Source organism: Heterodontus francisci, unplaced genomic scaffold (genome assembly GCF_036365525.1).
Source record: "Heterodontus francisci isolate sHetFra1 unplaced genomic scaffold, sHetFra1.hap1 HAP1_SCAFFOLD_593, whole genome shotgun sequence".
In the NCBI taxonomy this organism is placed as follows: domain Eukaryota; kingdom Metazoa; phylum Chordata; class Chondrichthyes; order Heterodontiformes; family Heterodontidae; genus Heterodontus; species Heterodontus francisci.
In genome coordinates, this window is record NW_027141628.1 from 716,486 (window position 1) to 740,058 (window position 23,573).

Consider the following 23,573-nt stretch of genomic DNA (forward strand, 5'->3'; position numbering starts at 1 on the left):
AAGTCAGAAGTGGGGATGTTCCCTGATGCTTGCATAATGTTCAGCACCATTCGCGACTCCTCAGATACTGAAGCAATCAGTGTAGAAATGCAGCAAGACCTGGACAATATCCAGGCTTGGGCTGATAAGTGGCAAGTAACATTTGCACCACACAAGTGCCAGGCAATGACCATCTCCATCAAGAGAGAATCTAACCATCTCCCCATGACATTCAATGGCATTCCAACCCCCCACTATCAACATCCTGACCAGAAACTGAACTGGAGTAGCCAAATAAATACCGTGGCTACAGGAGTAGATCAGAAGCTAAGCATCCTGCAGCGAGTAACTCACCTCCTGACTCCTCAAAGCCTGTCTACCATCTACAAGGCTCAGGTCAGGAGTGTGATGGAATACTCTCCACTTGCCTGGATGGATGCAGCTCCAACAACACAAGAAACTCAATGCCATCCAGGACAAAGCAGCCTGCTTGATTAGCACCCCAACCACAAATGTTCATTCCCTCCACCACCGACGCTGTGGCAGCAGTGTGTACCATCTACAAGATGCACTGCAGCAACGCTCCTTCAACAACACCTTCCAAACCCACGACCTCTACCACCTAGAAGGACAAGGGCAGCAGTCACATGGGAACACCAACACCTGCACGTTCCCCTCCAAGTCACACACCATCCTGACTTGGAACTATATCGCCATTCCTTCACTGTCGCTGGGTCAAAATCCTGGAACTCCCTTCCCAACAGCACTCTAGGTGTACATAGCCCACATGGAATGCAGTGGTTCAACGCAGCAGCTCAGCACCATAATGGGCCGAAGGGCCTGTTTCTGTGCTGTATAACTCTATGACCACCTTCTCAAGGGCAATCAGGGATGGGCAATAAATGCTTGCCTAACCAGCGACGCCCACATCCCAGGAACAAGTAAGGAAAAAAATTCAACACAAGCCTTTCATTGCAGCAGCTTTTTCGGGAGCAGAGAGTGCGAGCAAGTGAGCAGCTGGGAAGGTCAGTTTGAAAGTAAATTTAATTTCCTTTTGTTTTCGGCGGAGACCAGGGGGCTGCTGGGTAAGTAAAACACTATATATTTGGGCGGTTTCTGAACCCGAGACACCACACTTGTAGTGTCTCCCACCCGCCCTCCTCCTCTAACCAAAAAAAAGGACTCGGTGGGGTGTATATAAGGTAAGGCCTTTTCTATTTCTCTGGTTTTATCGTGATTGGTAAAAACTTTTCGTTCCTTTTTCATTTAACTAAGTTAAGCTTCAGATTAAAAATGGCAGGAGATCTCAGACCCGTGTCATGCTCCTCTTGCTCAATGTGGGAGCTCAGGGACATGGCTGATGTCCCTGACTCCTTCACGTGCAGGAAGTGTGTCCAACTGCAGCTCTTGTTAGACCGCATGACGGCTCTCGAGCTGCGGATGGACTCACTTTGGAGCATGCGCGATGCTGAGGAGGTCGTGGATAGCACGTTTAGCGAATTGGTCACACCACAGATTAGGATTGCTGAGGGAGAAAGGGAATGGGTGACCAAAAGGCAGAGAAAGAGCAGGAAGGCAGCGCAGGAGTCCCCTGCGGTCATCTCCCTCCAAAACAAGTATACCGTTTTGGATACTGTTGAGGGAGATGGCTCACCAGGGGAAGGCAGCAGTAGCCAGGTTCATGGCACCGTGGCTGGCTCTGCTGTTCAGAAGGGCGGGAAAAAGAGTGGAAGGGCTATAGTCGTAGGGGATTCGATTGTAAGGGGAGTAGAGAAGCGGTTCTGTGGTCGAAAACGAGGCTCCCGAATGGTATGTTGCCTCCCAGGTGCACGGGTCAGGGATGTCTCAGATCGGCTGCAGAACATTCTAAAGGGGGAGGGTGAACAGCCAGTTGTCGTTGTGCACATAGGCACCAATGATATAGGTAAAAAAACGGGATGAGGTCCTACAAGCAGAGTTTAGGGAGTTAGGAGCCAAGTTAAAAAGTAGGACCTCAGAGGTAGTAATCTCAGGATTGCTACCAGTGCCACGTGACAGTCAGAGTAAAAATGAAAGAATAGTCAGGATGAATGCGTGGCTTGAGAGATGGTGCAGGAAGGAGGGGTTCAGATTTTTGGGACATTGGGACCGGTTCTGGGGGAGGTGGGACTATTACAAATTGGACGGTCTACACCTGGGCCGGACTGGAACCAATGTCCTTGGGGGTGCTTTTGCTAACGCTGTTGGGGAGGGTTTAAACTAATGTGGCAGGGGGATGGGAACCAATTGAGGAGGCCAGTTGTCAGTAAGGAGGTAGTAACAAAAGACTGTAAGGAACTAGATAATGAAGTCAGTGTGACTAAGGGGAAGAGCAGGCAGGGAGCAGATGATGAATGTAAAGGGACTGGTGGTCTGAGGTGCATTTGTTTTAATGCAAGAAGTGTAGTAGGTAAGGCAGATGAACTTAGGGCTTGAATTAGTACCTGGGAGTATGATGTTATTGCTGTTACTGAGACTTGGTTGGGGGAAGGGCACGATTGGCAACTAAATATCCCAGGATATCGATGCTTCAGGCGGGATAGAGAGGGAGGTAAAAGGGGTGGAGGAGTTGCATGACTGGTCAAAGAGGATATCACAGCTGTGCTGAAGGAGGGCACTATGGAGGACTCGAGCAGTGAGGCAATATGGACAGAACTCAGAAATAGGAAGGGTGCGTTAACAATGTTGGGGCTGTACTACAGGCCTCCCAATAGCGAGCGTGAGATAGAGGTACAAATATGTAAACAGATTATGGAAAGATATAGGAGCAACAGGGTGGTGGTGATAGGAGATTTTAATTTTCCCAACATTGACTGGGATTCACTTAGTGTTAGAGGTCTAGATGGAGCAGAATTTGTAAGGAGCATCCAGGAGGGTTTTCTAGAGCAGTATGTAAATAGTCCAACTCGGGAAGGGGCCATACTGGACCTGGTGTTGGGGAATGAGCCCGGCCAGGTGTTTGAAGTTTCAGTAGGGGACTACTTTGGGAATAGTGATCACAATTCCGTAAGCTTTAAAATACTCATGGACAAAGACGAGAGTGGTTATAAAGGAAGAGTGCTAAATTGGGGGAAGGCCAACTATACCAAAATTCAGCAGGAGCTGGGGAATGTAGATTGGGAGCAGCTGTTTGAAGGTAAATCCACATTTGATATGTGGGAGGCTTTTAAAGAGAGGTTGATTAGCGTGCAGGAGAGACATGTTGCTGTGAAAATGAGGGATAGAAATGGCAAGATTAGGGAACCATGGATGACAGGTGAAATTGTGAGACTAGCTAAGAGGAAAAAGGAAGCATACATAAGGTCTAGGCGGCTGATGAAAGACGAAGCTTTGAAAGAATATCAGGAATGTAGGACCAATCTGAAACGAGGAATTAAGAGGGCTAAAAGGGGTCATGAAATATCTTTAGCAAACAGGGTTAAGGAAAATCCCAAAGCCTTTTATTCATATATAAGGAGAAAGAGGGTAACTAGAGAAAGGATTGGCCCACTAAAGGACAAAGGAGGAATGTTATGCTTGGAGTCAGAGAAAATGGGTGAGATTCTAAACGAGTACTTTGCATCGGTATTCACCGAGGAGAGGGACATGACGGATGTTGAGGTTAGGAACAGATGTTTGATTATTCTAGGTCAAGTCGGCATAAGGAGGGAGGAAGTGTTGGGTATTCTAAAGGGCATTAAGGTGGACAAGTCCCCAGGTCCGGATGGGATCTATCCCAGGTTACTGAGGGAAGCGAGAGAGGAAATAGCTGGCGCCTTAACAGATATCTTTGCAGCATCCTTAAACACGGGTGAGGTCCCGGAGGACTGGAGAATTGCTAATGTTGTCCCCTTGTTTAAGAAGGGTAGCAGGGATAATCCAGGTAATTATAGACCGGTGAGCCTGACGTCAGTGGTAGGGAAGCTGCTGGAGAAGATACTGAGGGATAGGATCTATTCCCATTTGGAAGAAAATGGGCTCATCAGTGATAGGCAACATAGTTTTGTGCAGGGAAGGTCATGTCTTACCAACTTAATAGAATTCTTTGAGGAAGTGACAAAGTTGATTGATGAGGGAAGGGCTGTCGATGTCATATACATGGACTTCAGTAAGGCGTTTGATAAGGTTCCCCACGGCAGGCTGATGGAGAAAGTGAAGGCGCATGGGGCCCAAGGTGTACTAGCTAGATGGATAAAGAACTGGCTGGGCAACAGGAGACAGAGAGTAGCAGTAGAAAGGAGTTTCTCAAAATGGAGACGTGTGACCAGTGGTGTTCCACAGGGATCCGTGCTGGGACCACTGTTGTTTGTGATATACATTAATGATTTGGAGGAAAGTATAGGTGGACTGATTAGCAAGTTTGCAGACGACACTAAGATTGGTGGAGTAGCAGATAGTGAAGGGGACTGTCAGAGAATACAGCAGAATATAGATAGATTGGAGGGTTGGGCAGAGAAATGGCAGATGGAGTTCAATCAGGGCAAATGCGAAGTGATGCATTTTGGAAGATCCAATTCAAGAGTGAACTATACAGTAAATGGAAAAGTCCTGGGGAAAATTGATGTCAAGAGAGATTTGGGTGTTCAGGTCCACTGTTCCCTGAAGGTGGCAACGCAGGTAAATAGAGTGGTCAAGAAGGCATACGGCATGCTTTCCTTCATCGGACGGGGTATTGAGTACAAGAGTTGGCAGGTCATGTTACAGTTGTATAGGACTTTGGTTCGGCCACATTTGGAATACTGCGTGCAGTTCTGGTCGCCACATTACCAAAAGGATGTGGATGCTTTGGAGAGGGTGCAGAGGAGGTTCACCAGGATGTTGCCTGGTATGGAGGGCGCTAGCTATGAAGAGAGGTTGAGTAGATTAGGATTATTTTCATTAGAGAGACGGAGGTTGAGGGGGGACCTGATTGAGGTGTACAAAATCATGAGAGGTATAGACAGGGTGGATAGCAAGAGGCTTTTTCCCCAGAGTGGGGGATTCAATTACTAGAGGACACGAGTTCAAAGTGAAAGGGGAAAAGTTTAGGGGGGATATGCGTGGAAAGTTCTTTACGCAGAGGGTGGTGGGTGCCTGGAATGAGTTGCCAGCGGAGGTGGTAGATGCGGGCACGATGGCGTCTTTTAAGATGTATCTCGACAGATACATGAATGGGCAGGAAGAAAAGAGATACAGACACTTAGAAAATAGGCGACATGTTTAGATAGAGGATCTGGATCGGAGCAGGCTTGGAGGGCCGAAGGGCCTGTTCCTGTGCTGTAATTTTCTTTGTTCTTTGTACTCCAACTGTGGCCTAACCAGCATTTGATACAGGTTTGGAACAACTTCCTCGGTTTTGTGCTCTATTTTTCTATTAATAAAGCCATGGATTTCATATGCATTTTTTAAGCAATGGTTTTCTCAACTTGTCCTGCAACCTTCAAAGATTTGTGTACATTGACCCCCAGGACAGACTATTCCTGCACACCCTTTAAAATTGCACCATTTCGTTCATATTGCTGCATCGCATTTCCTTCCAAATGCATAACTCGTACGTGGCTCTGTGTTAAATTTCATCTGCTAATTATTTTCCCATTTCACCAGTAGGTCTATGCTCCCCAAAGTCACAATCATTACGGCAAATAGGAGGCTATTCGAACCATCGGGTCTATGCCAGCTCTCGGTAGAGCAGCGGGTCAGTTCCATTCCCCCCGCTCTATCTCGTAGCCCTGCAAGTTTATTTTCCTCAAGTGCCCATCCTATTTTGTTTTAAAATCATCGATCAACTCCACTTCCACCACCCTCGTAGGTAGCAGGTTCCAGGTCATTAACACTCACAACGTAAAATAGTTCTTCCTCACAACCCCACCACATCTCTTTCCCAAAACCTAAAAACTGTGTCCCCTTGTCCTAGTCAGCTAATGGGAATAGCTTTTCTTTATCTACCTTATCTAAACCTATTATAATCTTGTAAACCTCAATTAAATCTCCTTTGCTCCAAGGAGAACAATCCCAGTTCCTCCAACATAACCTTGTAGCTAAAATATTTCATTAATGGAACCATTCTGGTAAATCTCTCTGCACCTTCTCAAGGACTCCCACATCCTTCCTAAAGTGTGGTGACTAGATCTGGACGCAGTACTCCAATTGTGGCCTAACCAGAGCTTTGCAAAGCTTCAACATAACTTCCCTGCTTTTGTACTCAATATCTCTATTTATGAAGCCCAAGATCCCACATGCTTTGCTAACTACTCACTGAACAGGTCCTGCCACCTTCAAGGATTTATGTACATGAACCCCAAGATCTTTTTGTCCCTGCACACTCTTTAGAACTGCAGCATTAATTCTATATTGCCTTCCCTATCCCTTCTGCCAAAATGCATCACCTCACACTTCTCTATATTAAAATTCCATCTGCCACTCGTCTGCCCATTCTGCTAGCCTATCTGTGTCCTTTGCAGTCAACTGGTATTATTTTCACTGCTAGTCACTATTTCAATATCCAATTATATATATATATATATATATATATATAGTGGACTTAGCACTGAACCTTGGAGAATACCAGTCTACCATCCTCCAGTCTGAAAAACAACCATTTACCACAACTTACTGTTTTCTGTCTTTAAGCCAATTTTTTTGTTGAAGCTGACAGCCTCAATTTTGTTAACCAGCCTTTTATGTGGTACATTGTCAAATGCTTTCTTAAAATCCATATAGACAACACCCATTGCTTTCTCTTCATCAATCTTCTCTGTTACTTCAAAGAATTCAATTAGTACAAGTCTGTTACTATCCTCCTCACTGTTTACTACATTTCTGAGTTTTGTACAATACCGTAGAGGAAGAATTCATGGACTGTATACAAGATGGTTTTCTGGACCAATACATTGAGGAACCAACTAGAGAACAAGCCATCCTAGACTGGGTATTGTGTAATGAGAGAGGAATAATTGACAATCTAGTTGTGCGTGACCCCTTGGGGATGAGCGACCATAATAGGATAGAACTCTTCATCAAGCTGGAGAGTGACATGATTGATTCTGAGACTAGGGTCCTGAATCTTAATAAAGGAACTACGAAGGTATGATGCGGGAGTTGGCAATGATGGATTGGGAAATGCTACTTAAAGGGATGACGGTGGATAGGCAATGGCAAACATTCAAACAGCGCATGGATGAACTGCAAGAACTGTTTATTCCTGTCTGGCGCAAAAGTAAAACGTGAAAGGTAGCCAAACCATCACTTCCAAGTGAAATTAGAGATAGCATTCGATCCAAGGAAGAGGCATACAAATTCGCCAGAACAACAGACCTGAGGATTGGGAGCAGTTTAGAATTCAACAAAGGAGGACCAAGGGATTGATTAAGAAGGGGAAAATAGAGTACGAAAGCAAGCTTGCGGGGAACATAAAAACTGATTGTAAAAGTTTCTATAGGTATGTGAAGAGAACAAGATTGGTGAAGACAAATGTAGGTCCCTTACAATCAGAAACAGGAGAAGTTATTATGGGGAACAAAGAAATGACAGAACAACTAAATGCATACTTTGGTTCTGTCTTCACAAAGGAGGACACAAATATCATACCAGAAATGTTGGGGAACACAGGGCTTAGTGAGAGAGAGGAACTGAAGGAAATCAGTATTTGTAGAAAAATGGTGTTGGGGAAATTGATGGGATTAAAGGCCGATACATCCCCAGGACCTGATGGTATGCATCCCAGAGTACTTAAGGAAGTAGCCCTAGAAATAGTGGATGCATTGGTGGTCATCTTCCAAGATTCTAGAGACTCTGGAACAGTTCCTACAGATCGGAGGGTAGCTAATGTAACCCCACTATTTAAAAAGGGAGGTCGAGAGAAAGCAGGGAATTATAGACCAGTCAACCTGACGTCAGTAGTGGGGAAAATTCTAGAGTCCATTATCAAAGATTTTACAGCAGAATACTTAGAGAACAGTGGTAGAATCGGACAGAGTCAGCATGGATTTACGAAAGGGAAATCGTGCTTGACAAATCTATTAGAATTCTTCGAGGATGTAACTAGTAGAGTTGACGAAGGGGAGCCAGTGGATGTGGTTTATTTGGAATTTCAGAAGGCCTTCGACAAAGTCCCACACAAGAGGTTACCGTGTAAAATTAAAGCGCATGGGATCGGGGGTAGTGTATTGCGATGGATAGAAAATTGGTTGGCAAAGAGGAAACAAGGAGTAGGAATAAACGGGTCTTTTTCCGATAGGCAGGCAGTGACTAGTGGGATACCGCAGGGATCGGTGCTGGGACCCCAGCTATTCACAACATATATTAATGATTTAGATGAGGGAACTAAATGTAATATCTCCAAATTTGCAGATGACACAAAACTGGGTGGGAGGGTTAGTCGTGACGAGGATGCAGAGACACTTCAGGGTGATTTGGACAAGTTGAGTGAGTGGGCAAATGCATGGCAGATGCAGTATAAGGATAAATGTGAGGTTATCCACTTTGGTAGCAAAAATAGGAAGGTAGATTATCTGAACGGCTATAAACTGAGGGGAATACACAACGAGACCTGGGTGTTCTCCTACCCCAGTCACTGAAGGTAAGCATGCAGGTGCAACAGGCGGTAAAAAAGGCAAATGGTATGTTGGCCTTCATAGCAAGAGGATTTGAGTACAGGAGCAGGGATGTCTTGCTGCAATTACACAGCGCCTTGGTGAGGCCACACCTGGAATATTGTGTGCAGGTTTGGTCTCCTTATCTGAGGAAGGATGTTCCTGCTATAGAGGGAGTGCAGCAAAAGTTTACCAGACTGATTCCTGGGATGGCGAGACTGACGTTTGAGGAGAGATTGAGTTGGTTAGGATTATATTCGCTGGAGTTCAGAAGGGGGGGGGGGGGGATCTCATAGAAACCTACAAAAATCTAACAGGACTTTACAGGGTCGATGCAGGAAGGATGTTCCCGATGGTGGGGGGAGTCCAGAACCAGGGGTCACAGTTTAAGGATACAGGGTAAACCTTTCAGGACTGAGATGAGAAGTTTCTTCACCCAGAGAGTGGTGAGCCTGTGGAATTCGCTACCACAGAAAGCAGTTGAGGCCAAAGCATTGTATGTTTTCAAGGAGTTAGATATAGCTCTTGGGGCGAAAGGGATCAAAGGATATGGGGGGAAAGCGGGAAAAGGTTACTGAGTTGGATGATCAGACATGACCATAATGAATGGCAGAGCAGGCGCGAAGGGCCAAATGGCCTACTCTTGCTCCTATTTTCTGTGTTTCTATGTGTCATCTGAAACTTTGAAATTAAGACCTGTATACCCAAGTCTGAGTCATTAATATATAAAAAAAAGTAGTCCCAACTCTGATCGCAGGGAACACTGCTGCACATTTCCCACCAATCGGAAAAATAAGTGTTGACCACTACTTTCTGCTTTCAGTCCCTTAGTCAAATTTATCATTCACATAGCCTATTTAATCTCATGGGCTTTAATCAACGTCAACCCCAAACTACCAGAGGTCAATCAGACTCTACCCCAAACCCCCAGAGCTCAGTCAGGATCTACCCCAAGGCCCCAGATGTCAGTCAGGATCTACCCCTTTACCTTTAATTAAGCTGCCGGATAAGTTTGTTGATTCCTTCTCCACGGTTCCCAGTTTCTCCGAAATCACTGAGAAATCCCACTTTGTTCTTTGCTGCATATCGAGCTACCGACAGTCTCAAGGGCCATAGAAATTTGCTTGCCTCCTTGAAGGATTTTCCCACACAGTAGATTTCATGTATCAGGTCCTCAAGACAGATCATTCCCCATTTTCCTGTAGACAAAAAGTTGACCAATAAAACTCTGCAAATAGACACCCAGTGTGTAACTGCCACATAAGTTTAAGGTATGAGGGCATGTATTGCCCATAAAAAAGCAGGCAGTGCCTTTGATAGGAGAAAACTGAAAAGTCTCTAGTGCAGACAGCAGTTCCAATCTAACAGCCTTCCATGGTGCCCTACCCTCTCAGTCTTACCTTAGCTTTATAACTTTCAATTTCATTGTTCCAGCCCCTTTGTCTATTTCCCCTCACACCTCATGGAGGCATTTATTCCTGGGTACAGTCTCCACAAGAAGTGGCCATTACTAACCAGTGACTGCACTGTGGCAGCAAACTATTCAATTTTGGGGTGAATCACAAGACATGCTGATCCCATTTTCAGTGCAAGTATACACACAGACACACTCTAGCAGCACTCATTGGACACTGATCAGGAACACTGGCTGATTTCCCTTCTCTCTAACCCAGGGGCCACTGGACAGTGATCAGAACCAGGAAATACCCCTCTCACTCTCCAACAAAAATGGCATCAAAGCCATTGTAGAGCCCAATCTCGAGATAAGTGCAGTCTGGGGGTTGGGGGGTGGGGGGGTAGAGCCTGAATCTTTACTGCTCTATGTGGGGCTCAGTACCACACTGAGTGAGATTAGCTAACTCAGCACAGGCCAGGGATGGAGCCTGAGCCTTTCCTGCTCTGTATGGCATTCAGTACCACACCAAGTGAGATCAGCGAATGCAGCACAGGCTGGGGATTGAATAGGCCTTTCATGCTCTGAGTGACCGTGTTACTAGCTAAGTCATCAGGGGAATCCTTTAATTTCACTCAACCAGATAACTGCACCACTCCTTTTCAAAGAAGTTTATGAATGTAACATTGGAGCCGATAGCTGTCCACTGCCACCGGAAGTGGGGCCGTGACCCATGGAACCCAATGAAAGAATTGCTATATTTTAACATTCCACAATGCAGCACAAGAAACATACAATCTTTCAGCAAAGGTTGCCATTCGGCTTGCCATGGCTGTTCCAGTTCTTTGAAAGATCTATCCAATTTAATCCCACAACCCCCACTTTTTCCCTTTAATTCTTCAAATTATTTCTGCATGTCTAAATGTCCTTTGAAAGCTCCTATGGAATTTGATTCCACAACTCTTTCAGATAGCATGTTGCAGATCTTAACAACCCTCTGTGGAAAAAGTTTCTTCTCTTTTTCCCTCTAGTTCTTTTGCAAATTATTTTAAATCTGTGACCTGTTTATTGATCCACTTACCAGTTTCTCCCTACTCGCTCCAACAAATCCCTCCATTTTGAATACTGTTACAACAGTTTTGTTTTTGTATTGAAAACTTAGAATTGTGTTTTAAAAAAAAACTGAGGATAGGATTTTTCTTTGTGGACATTGATAGCTGAAACTTTTGATGAGTTTGAACGGACTGAATTACACAGACTGCAAGGCACCTGTTTCCAAGCGACTCAGCAGTGGAATGACTGGTCAAGATTTATGACTGTCATGTGACTTGATTGTTGAAGTTAGTTTCACTTTTGGATTGTGAAAAGACCAGTGAGTTGGATAAGGAGCAAGCAGTTTGAAATCTGGCTGTGACCTGCCTGGAGACTGGAGAAAAAGACCTCGCTCGGTAAAGGAAAATTTGCATCGCTTGAAAGAAAGCCTGCATTTGAAATGCGGCTGTGACTTGCCTGGAGAGAGAAAAAAGATCCAGTGGTTAGCACCGCAGCCTCACAGCTCCAGCGACCCAGGTTCGATTCTGGGTACTGTCTGTGTGGAGTTTGCAAGTTCTCCCTGTGACTGCGTGGGTTTTCGCCGGGTGCTCCGGTTTCCTCCCACAGCCAAAGACTTGCAGGTTGATAGGTAAATTGGCCATTATAAATTGCCCCTAGTATAGGTAGATGGTGAGGGAAAGTGGGGATGTGAGAGGGTAATGGGATTAGTATAAATGGGTGGTTGATGGTCGGCACAGACTCGGTGGGCCGAAGGGCCTGTTTCAGTGCTGCATCTCTAAATAGATGTCAGAGGTAGCAGATTCCGATTGCCTCCTAGTTTTGAAGAATCCCTGCCTCAAAAATGGTTCCTGTTGCCTCCTGTTTTGGGAAAACCTGAAATCTCAAGAAAGCTTCTACTGCTAGTCTGCTGTTTTTTAAAACTCCAGCAGACCCTTTGCTGAAAGACCTGTGTGATGCCTGCTGCAGACAAATTGCCTTGAATGCCTACCCATCACAGACTGTTCATCAATCTCGCCTGGAGAGATGTTGAGCAGCATCCTACTATTCGATTCTAGGACACCTCACTACCAAAAATATCCTACCAGAAGGTGATAAACTCAATCATTTTATTTTTCATTTTTATTCCTAAGAAACAGCTGTAAACCAAAAAAATCCTTTCCCCTGGTTAACAGTTTTTTTTTAGTGTAAGCATGTGCATGAGGGCTATGGAACTAAGGAGCTTTTCATATATATAGGCTTATCTTATTGTTAGTTGTTAAGACCTATTACTTCTTGTTTAATAAATAGTTAATGTTGTTGTTTAAAAAAACCTGGTTGGGTGTGCTTTATTCTGGGGGACAAATAGGGTGTCTAATTTGGCTATTCTTTGGTAGGTGGAAAACTTTCTTGATATGCTGTGACCTGTGGAGTAGTGGGGCTGAATTAACAGTGCATTACTCCCGCCTTGGTCATAACAATACCTCTATTAGGTCTCCCTTTAACCTTCTTTGCGCTGGAAGTCATTCAAAACTTCGCATTAGATTTGATTTAAATATTGGAAGAAACCATTGAATTGTTTAGTTAAAGAATAATCACTCATCAGGTATCTTGACTGCTTAAATGAAAAACTCACATTATGGAATGCTAATTTCTTGGTAGAGTGCCTGTTTGAGCTGACAAGCGACTGTAAGTAGATGTTAAGACTATTCTGTCACAGCAAATTATTTTAATTATATTGTTTCTCCAATCTCTCCATATAATTAACTCCCTCATCATAGAGTGACATGGCACAGAAGGAGGCCATTGGGCCCATCATGTCTGTGCTGGCTCTATGGCAGAGTATCCTTCTCTTTGCTCATATCCCTGTAATAATCTTCCCTTCCAATATTTATCCAATTCTCTTTTGAAACTCGCTACCAAATCTGCATCCACCAGTCTTTCAGGCAGTGCATTCCAGATAACAGCTCACTCAGTTAAAAAAAAAGGGCTCCTCATGTCGCCTCTGGCTCTTTTGTCAACCATCTTAAATGTGTCTTGTTTACCAACCAGCCACTGGAAAAAGCCTCTCCTTATTTACTCTGCCAAGTCCCTTCAAGATTTCAAACACCTCTATCAAATCTCCCTTCACCCTTCCCTGCTCTAAGAAGAACAGTCTCAGCTTGTCCAATTTCGCCAGATAACTGAAGTTCCTTATCCCAGTAGTAATTCTAATAATCTCCTCTGCTCCCCCTCTAATGCCTTGATATCCTTCCTAAAGTGTGGTGGTAAAGTAACAGCGATTTTTGTTTCATGTCAGGATGGTGTCTTGGAGGGGAATTTGCAGGTGGTGGTGCTCCCATCCATCCACTGCCCTTGTCCTTCTAGGTGGTAGAGGTCACAGGTTTCGAAGATGCTTACCATTGCCGAATTCCCCACCATCATCATTCTGGGTGTTACCATTGACCAGAAACTTAACTGCCATACAAGTACTGTGGCTGAAAGAGCAGGTCAAAGGCTGAGAATTCTGCAGCGAGTAACTCACCTCCTGACTCCCCAAATCCTGTCCACCATCTACAAGGCACAATTCTGGAGTGTGACGGAATACTCTCCACCTGCCTGGATGAGTGTAGCTCAGAGTCCTAGACAGGCATAGAATCATCATGGCACAGAACTTGGCCATTTGGCCCATTGAGTCCATGCTGTTGAGCAATACTATCAGCCTCATTCTCCCACTCTATCCTGCAGCCCTGCAAGTTTACTTCCCTCAAGTGCCCATTCAATTTCTTTGTGAAATCAATCATCTCTGCTTCCACCACCCTCAAAGGCAGAGTGTTCCAGGTCACTACCAATCACTGTAAAAAAAGGTTCTTCCTCACATTACCCCCTGCATCTCTAGCCCAAAACCTAAGATCTGCATCCCCCCCAGTCCTTGTACATTCAGCTAGTGGGGACAGCTTTTCTTTGTCTACCTTATCTAAACCTGTCACCTCTCCCCTCAATCTCCTTTGTTCCAAGGACAGCTACCCCAGCTTCTCCAACCTAACCTTGTTGCTAAAATCCCTCATCCCTGGAACCATTCTGGTAAATCTCCTCTGCACCCTCACATTATTCCCAAACGTGGTGACCAGAACTGGACTTGGAAATATATTGCTGTTCCTTCACTGTCACTGGGTCAAAATCCTGTAATGCCCTCCCTAACAGCACTGTGGATCTACCTACACCACCTCACCAAAGGAGGCTTGGCAAGTTGTTGTAGTACATCTTGTAGATGGTACACATTGCTGGCACTGTGCAACAGTAGTGGAGAGAGTGAAAGTTGAAAGTGGTGGATGGGATACCAATCAAGAGGGCTGCTTTGTCCTGGATGGCATTGAGTTGCTTGAGTGTTGTTGGAGCTGCACTCATCCAAGCAAGTGGAGAGTATTCCATCACATTCCATTCCATCTTGTGGGGAGGCAGTGGCATGGTGGTAATGTCACTGGACTAGTAATCCAGAGCCCAGGCTAATGTTCTGGGGGCATGGGTTTGAATCCCACCACAGCAGATGGCGAAATTTGAACTTAATTAATAAATCTGGAATTAAAAAACTAGTCTAATGGTGACCATTAAACCAATGTCGATTGTTGTAAAAACCCATCTAGTCCTTTAGGGAAGGAAATCTGCTGTCCTTACCTGGTCTGGCCAGTGACTCCAGACCCACAGCAATGTGGTTGACTCTTAAATGCCCCCTGAAATGGCTTAGCAAGCCACTCAGTTCAAGGGCAATTAGGGATGGGCAATAAATGTTGGCCTAGTCAGCGATACCCAAAAACGAATTAAAAAAAACACACTCCTGACTTGTGCCTTGTAGATGGAGAAGTTTTGGGGAGTCAGGAGGTGAGTTACTCACTGTAGAATTCCCAGCCTCTGCTCCTGCAGCCATAGTATTTATATGGCTGGTCCAGTTAGGTTTCTGGTCAATGGTAACCCCCAAGATGTTGACGGTGTGGGATTCAGCTATTGTAATGCCACTGAATGTCAAGGAGAGATGGTCAGATTCTCTCTTGTTGGGTATAGTCATTGCCTGGCACTTGTGTCACAGGAATGTTACTTGTCACTTATCAGTTCAAGCCTGAATGTTGCCCAGGTCTTGCTGCATGCAGATACGGTCTGCTTCAACATTTGAGGAGCTGCAAATGGGACTGCGTTTTTGGAGCCTCCTCTTCCAGTTAGTTGTTTAATTATCCACTGCCATTCACGACAGGATGCAGTAGGACTGCAGAGTTTTGATCTGATCCATTGGTTGTGGGATAGCTTAGTTGTCTATCACATGCTGCTTCCGCTGTTCAGCTTGCGTGTAGTTGTGTTGTAGCTTCACCAGGTTAGCAACTCATTTTTAGGAATGTCAGGTGCTGCTCCTGCACTCCTCACTGAACCAGCTACTATCCTGATCATTATTTATTATTCTGTCAAATTTATCTGCAAACTTCAAAACTGTACTGTCACCAAGTCAGGTTAATTATATATAAGAAAAGAAATGGTCCTAATTTCGACCCTCAAGAACCCTACTGCATATTCCCCTCCAGTCAATAAAACAACTGTTCACCACTACTCTTTGCCTCCTATCCTTCAGCTAATTTCATACCCAAATTACCACTGCCCCTTTAATAGCATGTGCTTTTATTTTCTGTATTAAGCCTGTACTTCAGGAAATTCCTTGTTAAAGGCCAAATATACATTTACTGCACGACCATCAACCACCTTCTGTTACTTCTTCTAACAACTCAAAACAGGTTAGTCAGATAAGATTTGCCTTTAACAAATCCATGATGGCTGTCCCTTATTAACCCATGCTTCTCCAAGTGAGAATTTATTTTGTCCTTGACAATGTTCTCTAGTTGTTTTCCCACCACTGGCATTAGCTTGATGGGCCTGTAGTTACCAGGTTTATCCCTCTCCCCATTTGCAATCCTCCAGTTCTCTGGCATCACTCCCGTATCCAAGGTGAATCAAAAGATTGTGGGAAGAGCTTCTGCTATCTCCACTCTAGCTTATGTCAGCAACCTAGCATGCATCCCATCTGGATTGGGTGATTTGTTAACTTTGAGTGATGCTAACTTATTTAGTATCTCCTTTCTATTTTAACCCCAATATCTCTATTCCCCCTTAGTGATGGGATTATGGTAACACCCACCCAGGTGCTGCTCAATGATCGTGTTGTCGGTTAGAGCTGCACGCTTCTTGTTGACTTTCGCTTGGCCTCGTTTCAGAATCAGTTCACGGGTTGATTTCAAATTGGGAAACCTGCAAGGAGGAGAGATCAAGAGCTGTAAACTGATGTACATGAATGCAGCGGACACGGTGTGCATCAACCAATGCATTACACTGCTACAATATCGGAGGGTCCATACAAGATGTTAAACGGAGGCCCCCTCTGCCCGCTTAGTGAACTCAAAAGATCCCATGGCACTGTTCAAAGAGGAGCATGGGAGTTTGTCCTGGTGTCTTGGCCAATATTATCCCTCAACCAACATCATTAAAAGAGATGATCTAGTCATTACCACATTGCTGTTTTTAGGAGCTCAATATGCGCAGATTGGCTTTCTTTTTACACTTTCTGGTGTACACTCTGTTGGCACTGAGCACAAAGCAGGACATGGTCACTGCAACACAGGAGCAAAACCTGTCCCAGGGCCATAGAACACCACCCCCGCCATCTCTCCAGGGGCCCCCTCATCCACAAAGCCATCCCTCCCTCCTCTGGGGCATAGATGCTCTCCTCATCCACAGAGAAACCACTCCCCAGAGCCAGAGGGGCCTCGGCATCCACATAGCCGCTCCTCTACCAAGAGCACAAAGGGGCTCCCTCATTTTCAGAGCAAGCGCACAGAGGAGCCCCCTTTTTTGGGAATGGTAGCATAGCAGTTATGTTACTGGACTCGGAATCCAGAGATCTGGACTAATGCTCCGGAGACATGAGCTCAAATCCCTCCATGGCAGCTGGGGAATTCAGATACAATTAATTTTTGCTCGGGGATTGGCAATAAATGCTGGCCTAGCCAGCAACACCCACCTCCCCCGCATGCAGAAAGAAATCTGTCATCCTTATCTGGTCTGGCCTACATGCGATTCCAGACCCACAGCAATGTGGTTGATTCTGGTAGTGTGGCGACCAGAATTGCACACAATATTCTAAGTGTGGCCTAACTAAGGTTCTGTACAGCTGCAACATGACTTGCCAATTGTCACACGGGATCAGAGGTGAGCTAGCAAGATGGATACAGAACTGGCTCAGTCACAGAAGGCAGAGGGTAACAGTGGATGGGTGTTTTTCTGAATGGAGGGATGTGACTAGTGGTGTTCCGCAGGGATCAGTGCTGGGACCTTTGCTGTTTGTAGTATATATAATGATTTGGAGGAAAATGTAGCTGGTCTGATTAGTAAGTTTGCGGACGACACAAAAGTTGGTGGAGTTGCGGATAATGATGAGGATTGTCAGAGGATACAGCAGGATATAGATCGGTTGGAGACTTGGGCGGAGAAATGGCAGATGGAGTTTAATCCGGACAAATGTGAGGTAATGCATTTTGGAAGGTCTAATGCAGGTGGGAGGTATGCAGTAAATGGCAGAACCCTTCGGAGTAGTGACAGGCAGAGAGATCTGGACGCACAGGTCCACAGGTCACTGAAAGTGGCAACGCAGGTGGATAAGGTAGTCAAGAAGGCATACGGCATGCTTGCCTTCATCGGTCGGGGCATAGAGTATAAAAATTGGCAAGTCATGTTGCAGCTGTACAGAACCTTAGTTAGGCCACACTTAGAATATTGCGTACAATTCTGGTCACCACACTACCAGAAGGACGTGGAGGCTTTGGAGAGGGTAGAGAGGAGGTTTACCAGGATGTTGCCTGGTCTGGAGGGCATTAGCTATGAGGAGAGGTTGGAAAAACTCGGATTGTTTTCACTGGAACGACGGAGGTGGAGGGGCGACATGATAGAGGTTTACAAAGTTATGAGCGGCATGGACAGAGTGGATAGTCAGAAGCTTTTTCCCAGGGTGGAAGAGTCAGTTACTAGGGGACATTGGTTTAAGGTGAGAGGGGCAAAGTTTAGAGGGGATGTGCGAGGCAAGTTCTTTACACAGAGGGTGGTGAGTGCCTGGAACTTGCTGCCAGGGGAGGTGGTGGAAGCAGATACGATAGCGACGTTTAAGAGACATCTTGACAAATATATGAATAGGAAGGGAATAGAGGGATATGGGCCCCGGAAGTGCAGAAGGTGTTAGTTTCGGCAGGCTTCCAGATCGGCGCAGGCTTGGAGGACCGAATGGCCTGTTCCTGTGCTGTACTGTTCTTATTTCTAAATGCCCTCTGAAATGGCCTAGCAAGCCACTCAGTTGTATCAAAGCCCTATGAAGTCTACGAAAAGGAACAAAATCAGATGGACCACTTGGCATCGACAAGGGCACAGTCCTTGCGGGAACGAAGTCCTATCTTCACATTGGGGATACCCACCATCATGATGTGTGGCACCACTACTATATTCAACCACAATCTGCAACCTCATGGCCCGGCATATCCCCCACTCTACCATTACCAACAAGCTGGGGGAACAACCCTGGTTTACTGAAAAGTGCAGGAGAGCATGTCAGGAGCAGCACTAAACATACCTAAAAATGAGGTGTCAGCCTGGTGAAGCTACAATACAGGACTACTTGCATGACAAACAAGGAAGCAGCAGGCGAGGGACAGGGCTAAGCGATCCCACAACCAGCAGATCAGATCTAAGCTCTGTCGTCCTGCCACATGCAGTCATGAATGCTGGTAGACAATTAAACAACGAACAGGAGGAGGGGCTCCACAAATATCCCCATCCTCAAATGATGGGGGAGCCCAGGACATCAGTGCAAAAGACAAGGCTGAAGCATCTGCATCTATCTTCAGCCAGAAGTGTCAAATGGATGATCCATCGCAGCCTCCTCCCAAGACCCCAGCATTACAGATACCAATGTTCAGCCAATCTGATTCACTCCACGTATTATCAAGGAACGGCTAACGGTACTGGATACTGCAAAGGCTATGAGCCCTGACAACATTTCGCCAACAGTACGGGCAGCCATAAAGACAGGGCTAAATTGTGGCGAGTCGAAGAGACTTAGTAGTTGGCAGGAAAAAAGACAGAGGCGCAAGGGGAGAGCCAACTGTGCAACAGCCCCGACAAACAAATTTCTCTGCAGCACCTGTGGAAGAGCCTGTCACTCCAGAATTGGCCTTTATAGCCACTCCAGGCGCTGCTTCACAAACCACTGACCACCTCCAGGCGCATATCCATTGTCTCTCGAGATAAGGAGGCCCAAAAGAAAGAAGAAAGAAGACTGAAGACTTGTGCTCCAGAACTAGCCACACCCCTAGCCAAACTGTTCCAGTACAGCTATGACACTGGCATCTACCCAGCGATGTGGAAAATTGCCCATGTCCTGTCCACAAAAAGCAGGAAAAATCTAATCCAGCCAATCACCGCCCGATCACTATACTCTCGATCAGCAGCAAAGTGATGAAAGGGGTCATCGACAATGCTATCAAGCTGCTCTCTCTAAGCAATAACCTGCTCACTGACACTCGGTTTAGGTTCCGTCAAGGCCACTCAGCTCCTGACCTCATTACAGCCTTGGTCCAAACATGGACAAAAGAACTGAACTTCAGAGGTGAGGTGAGAGTGGCTGCCCTTGGCATCAGGGCAGCATTTGACTGAATATGGCATCAAGGAGCCCCAGCAAAACTGCATTCAATGGGAATGAGGGGGAAAATATTTCGCTGGTTGGAGTCATACCTAGCGCAAAGGAAGATGGCTGTGGTTGTTGGAGGTCAATCATCTCAGTCCCAGGACATTCATGCAGGAGTTCCTCAGAGTAGTGTACTAGGCCCAGCCATCTTCAGCTACTTCAGCAATGATCTTCCCTCCATCATAAGGGTGGATGTTCACTGATGCTTGTTCAGCACCATTCGAGACTCCTCAGATACTGAAGCAGCCCATGTCCAATTGCAGTAAGACCAGGCCAACATCCAGACTTGGGCTGATGCGTGGCATGAATGTTACTTGCAACTGAAGTGCCAGGCAATGACCATCTCAAATGAGAGAGAAATGGTAATACCATCACTGAATCCCCCACTATGAACATCCTGGAGGGGGGGGGGGTCACCATTGACTAGAAACTGAACTGGACCAGCCAGCTAAAGGCTGTGGCTACAAGAGCAGGTTGGAGGGTAGGAATTCTGTGGCAAGGATCTTACTTCCTGTCTCCCTAATGCATGCCCACCATCTACAAGACACAAGTCAGGAGTGTGATGGAATACTCTATTTGCCTGGATGGGTGCAGTTCCAACAACACTCAAGAAGCTCGACACCTCCAGGACAAAACAGCCCACTTGATTGGCACCCCATCTACCACCTTCAACATTCATTCCCTTCACCACTGACACACAGTGGCAGCAGTGTGTACCATTTACAAGATGCGGTGCAGCAACTCACCAGGGCTTCTTCAACAGTACCTTCCAAACCCGAGACTTCTATCACCTAGACGGACAAGGGCAGCAGATGCATGGGAACACCACCATCTGCAAGTTCCCCTCCAAGCCACACGCCATCCTAACTTGGAATATATCACCATTCTCTCACTGTCACTGGATTAAAATCCTGGAATAAATCACTGTTAGTGTACCTACATCACAAGGACTGCAGCAGTTCAAGACGACAGCTCACCACCACCTTCTCAAGAGCAATAAATGCTGTCCTAGCCAGCGACCCCACATTCCACAAACAATTGTAAAAAATTAATAAATCCGGAATAAAAAATAAAAGGCAGGAAACTACAGGCCAGTTAGCTGAACACCTGTCTTAGGGAAAATGTTAAAAGCCATTATTAAAGACATTATAATGGGGCACTTGGAAAAATTCAAGGTCGGCAGGTAGAGTCAACATGGCTTTGTGAAAGGGAAATCATGTTTAACCAACTGGAGTTCTTTGAACTAACATGTGCTGTGGATAAAGGGGAACTGGTGGATGTACTGTACTTAGTTTTCCAGAAGGCATTTGAGAAGGTGCCACGTCAAAGGTTATTGCAGAAAATAAAACCTCATGGTGTAGAGGGTAACATATTGGCATGGATAAAAGATTGGTTAGCTAACAGGAAACAGACAGTAGGCATAAATGGATCATTTTCTGGTTGGCAAGATGTAATACAGGGATCAGTGCTGGGGCCTCAACTTTTTACAATTTATATAAACGACTTAGATGAAGAGACCAAAGATATCGTTGCTAAATTTGCTGATGACACAAAGATAGGTAGGAAAATAAGTTGTGAAGAGGACATAAGGAGGCGACAAAGAGATATAGATAGGTTAAGTGAGTGGGCAAAGATCTGGCAAATGGACTATGTAGGAAAATGTGAAATTGTCCATTTTGGCAGGAAGAATAAAAAAAGCATATTGTCAAAATGGTGAGAGATTGCAGAGCAACTGGGTGTTCTATTGCATGAATCACAAAAGGTTAGTATGCAGGTTCAGCAAGTAGTTAGGAAAGCTGATAGAATATTATTGTTTATTGTGAAGGGGAATTGAATACAAAAGTAGGGCGGTTATGCTTCAGTTATACAGAGCATTGGTAAGACCACATCTAGAGTACTATGTACAGTATTGGTCTCCTTATTTAAGGAAGAATGGAAATGTGTGGGAACAACAGTTCAGAGGTGGTTTACTGGACTGGAATGGGCGGGTTGTCTAATGAGGAAAGGGTGGACAGGTTCGTCTTGTATCCGCAGGAGTTTAGAAGAGTAAGAAACGACTTGATTGAAATATATAAGATCCTGAGGGGTCATGACAAGCTGGATGCGGAAAGGAGGTTTCCCCTTGTGGGACAAACTAGAACTCGGAGTCACTGTTTAAAAATAAGGGGTCGCCCATTTAAGACAGAGATGAGGAGAAGTTTTCTCTCTGAGGGTCGAGAGTCTTTCGAGCTCTCTTTCTCAAAAGGTGGTGGAAGCAGAGTCTTTGAATATTTTTAAGGCAGAGGTAGATAGATTCTTGATAAGCAAGGGGGTGAAGGTTTATTGGGGTAGACAGGAATGTGGAGTTGAGGTTACAATCAGATCAGCCATGATCTTGTTGAATGGCAGAGCATGTTTGAGGGGCAGAGTGGCCTACCCCTGCTCCTAACTCGTGTTTGTATGGCCGCAAAAAACTGGCGTCAGTCACGATGACTATGAAACTACTGGATTGCCGTAAAAACCCACCTGGTTCACTAATGTCTTTTACGGAAGGAAATCGGTCTGGCCTACATGTAACTCCAGACCCACAGCAATGTGACTTTTAATTGCCTGCTGAAATGGCCTAGCAAGTATCTGTGTTGTATCAAACCGCTATGAATAAGTCAAAGAAGAATAAAATTAGATGGACTACTTTCCATCAGCCTAGGCACCGGAAACAACAAAGGCTCACCCTGCCAAGTTGATCATGCAAAGTCCTCCTCAGCAACATCTGGGGACTTGTGCCAAAATTGGGACAGCTGTCCCACAGACTAGTCAAGCAACAACCTTACATAGTCATACCCAATGAATCATGCCTTACAGCTAACGTCCCAGACCTCTCCATCACGATCCCTGGGTATGGCTCGTTGGCAGGACAGACCCACCAGAGGCGGGAGCGCAGTGGTATACAGTCAGGAGAGAATGGCTCTGGGAGTCCTCAACATTGAGTCTGGACCCCATGAAGTCTCATGTTATCGAGTCAAACATGGGCAAGCAAACATCCTGCTGATCACCACCTACTGCCCTCCCTCAACTGATGAATCAGTATTCCTCCATGTTGAACATCTCTTGGAACAAACACTGAAGGTAGCAAGGACACAGAACGTACTCGGTGGGGGACGTCAATGTCTAACACCAAGAGTGGCTCGGTAGCACCACTAATGACCGAGCCGGCTAAGTCCTGAAGGACACAGCTACCAGAATGAGCCTGTGGCAGGTGGTGAGGGAACCAACACAAAGGAAAAACTTACTTGACCTCATCCTCACCAATCTACCTGTTGCAGATGCATCCATCCATGATAGTATTGGTAGGAGTGACCATCACACAGTCCTTGTGGAGATGATGCCCTGTCTTCACAGAAGAGACCCTCCATCATGTTGTGTGGCACTACCACTGTGCTAAATGGGATAGATTAAGAACAGATCTGGCAGCTCAACATTGGGCATCCATGAGGTGCTGTGGACCATCAGTAGCAGCAGAATTGAATTTCACCATAATCAGTAATCTCATGGCCTGGCATATCCCACACTCCACCCGTACCATCAAGCCAGGGAACCAACATTGATTCAATGAGGAGTGCAGGAGATCATGCCAGAGCAGCATCAGACATACCTAAACATTAGGTGCCAACCTGGTGAAGCTACAACACAAGACTACATGCATGCTAAACAGCAGAAGCTTGGTGCTACAGAGCTAAACATTCCATAATCAAGGAAGTATTAATGGGACTGGCATCTTTGAAAGTGGATAAATCACAAGGGCCGGATCAAATGTACACCAGGCTGTTAAAAGCAGCCAGGGAGGAAACAGCAGATGCTTTGACCATCATTTTCCAGTCCTCAC

The 23,573-nt window shown here is 45.6% G+C and overlaps 1 protein-coding gene across 1 annotated transcript in view; it reads right to left on the bottom strand.

The window, feature by feature from the left end:
- Positions 1–23,573, bottom strand: part of rpl7l1 (ribosomal protein L7-like 1) — a 51,329-nt gene that overhangs the window by 12,458 nt on the left and 15,298 nt on the right. Inside the window, exons 5-6 of the mRNA XM_068027574.1 lie at positions 16,124–16,233; positions 9,535–9,745 (exon numbers count right to left, since the gene is read on the bottom strand). Of these exons, the coding sequence (XP_067883675.1) occupies positions 9,537–9,745; positions 16,124–16,233 (319 nt within the window). The 3' untranslated portion in view covers positions 9,535–9,536. The remainder of the gene's footprint in view (positions 1–9,534; positions 9,746–16,123; positions 16,234–23,573) is intronic.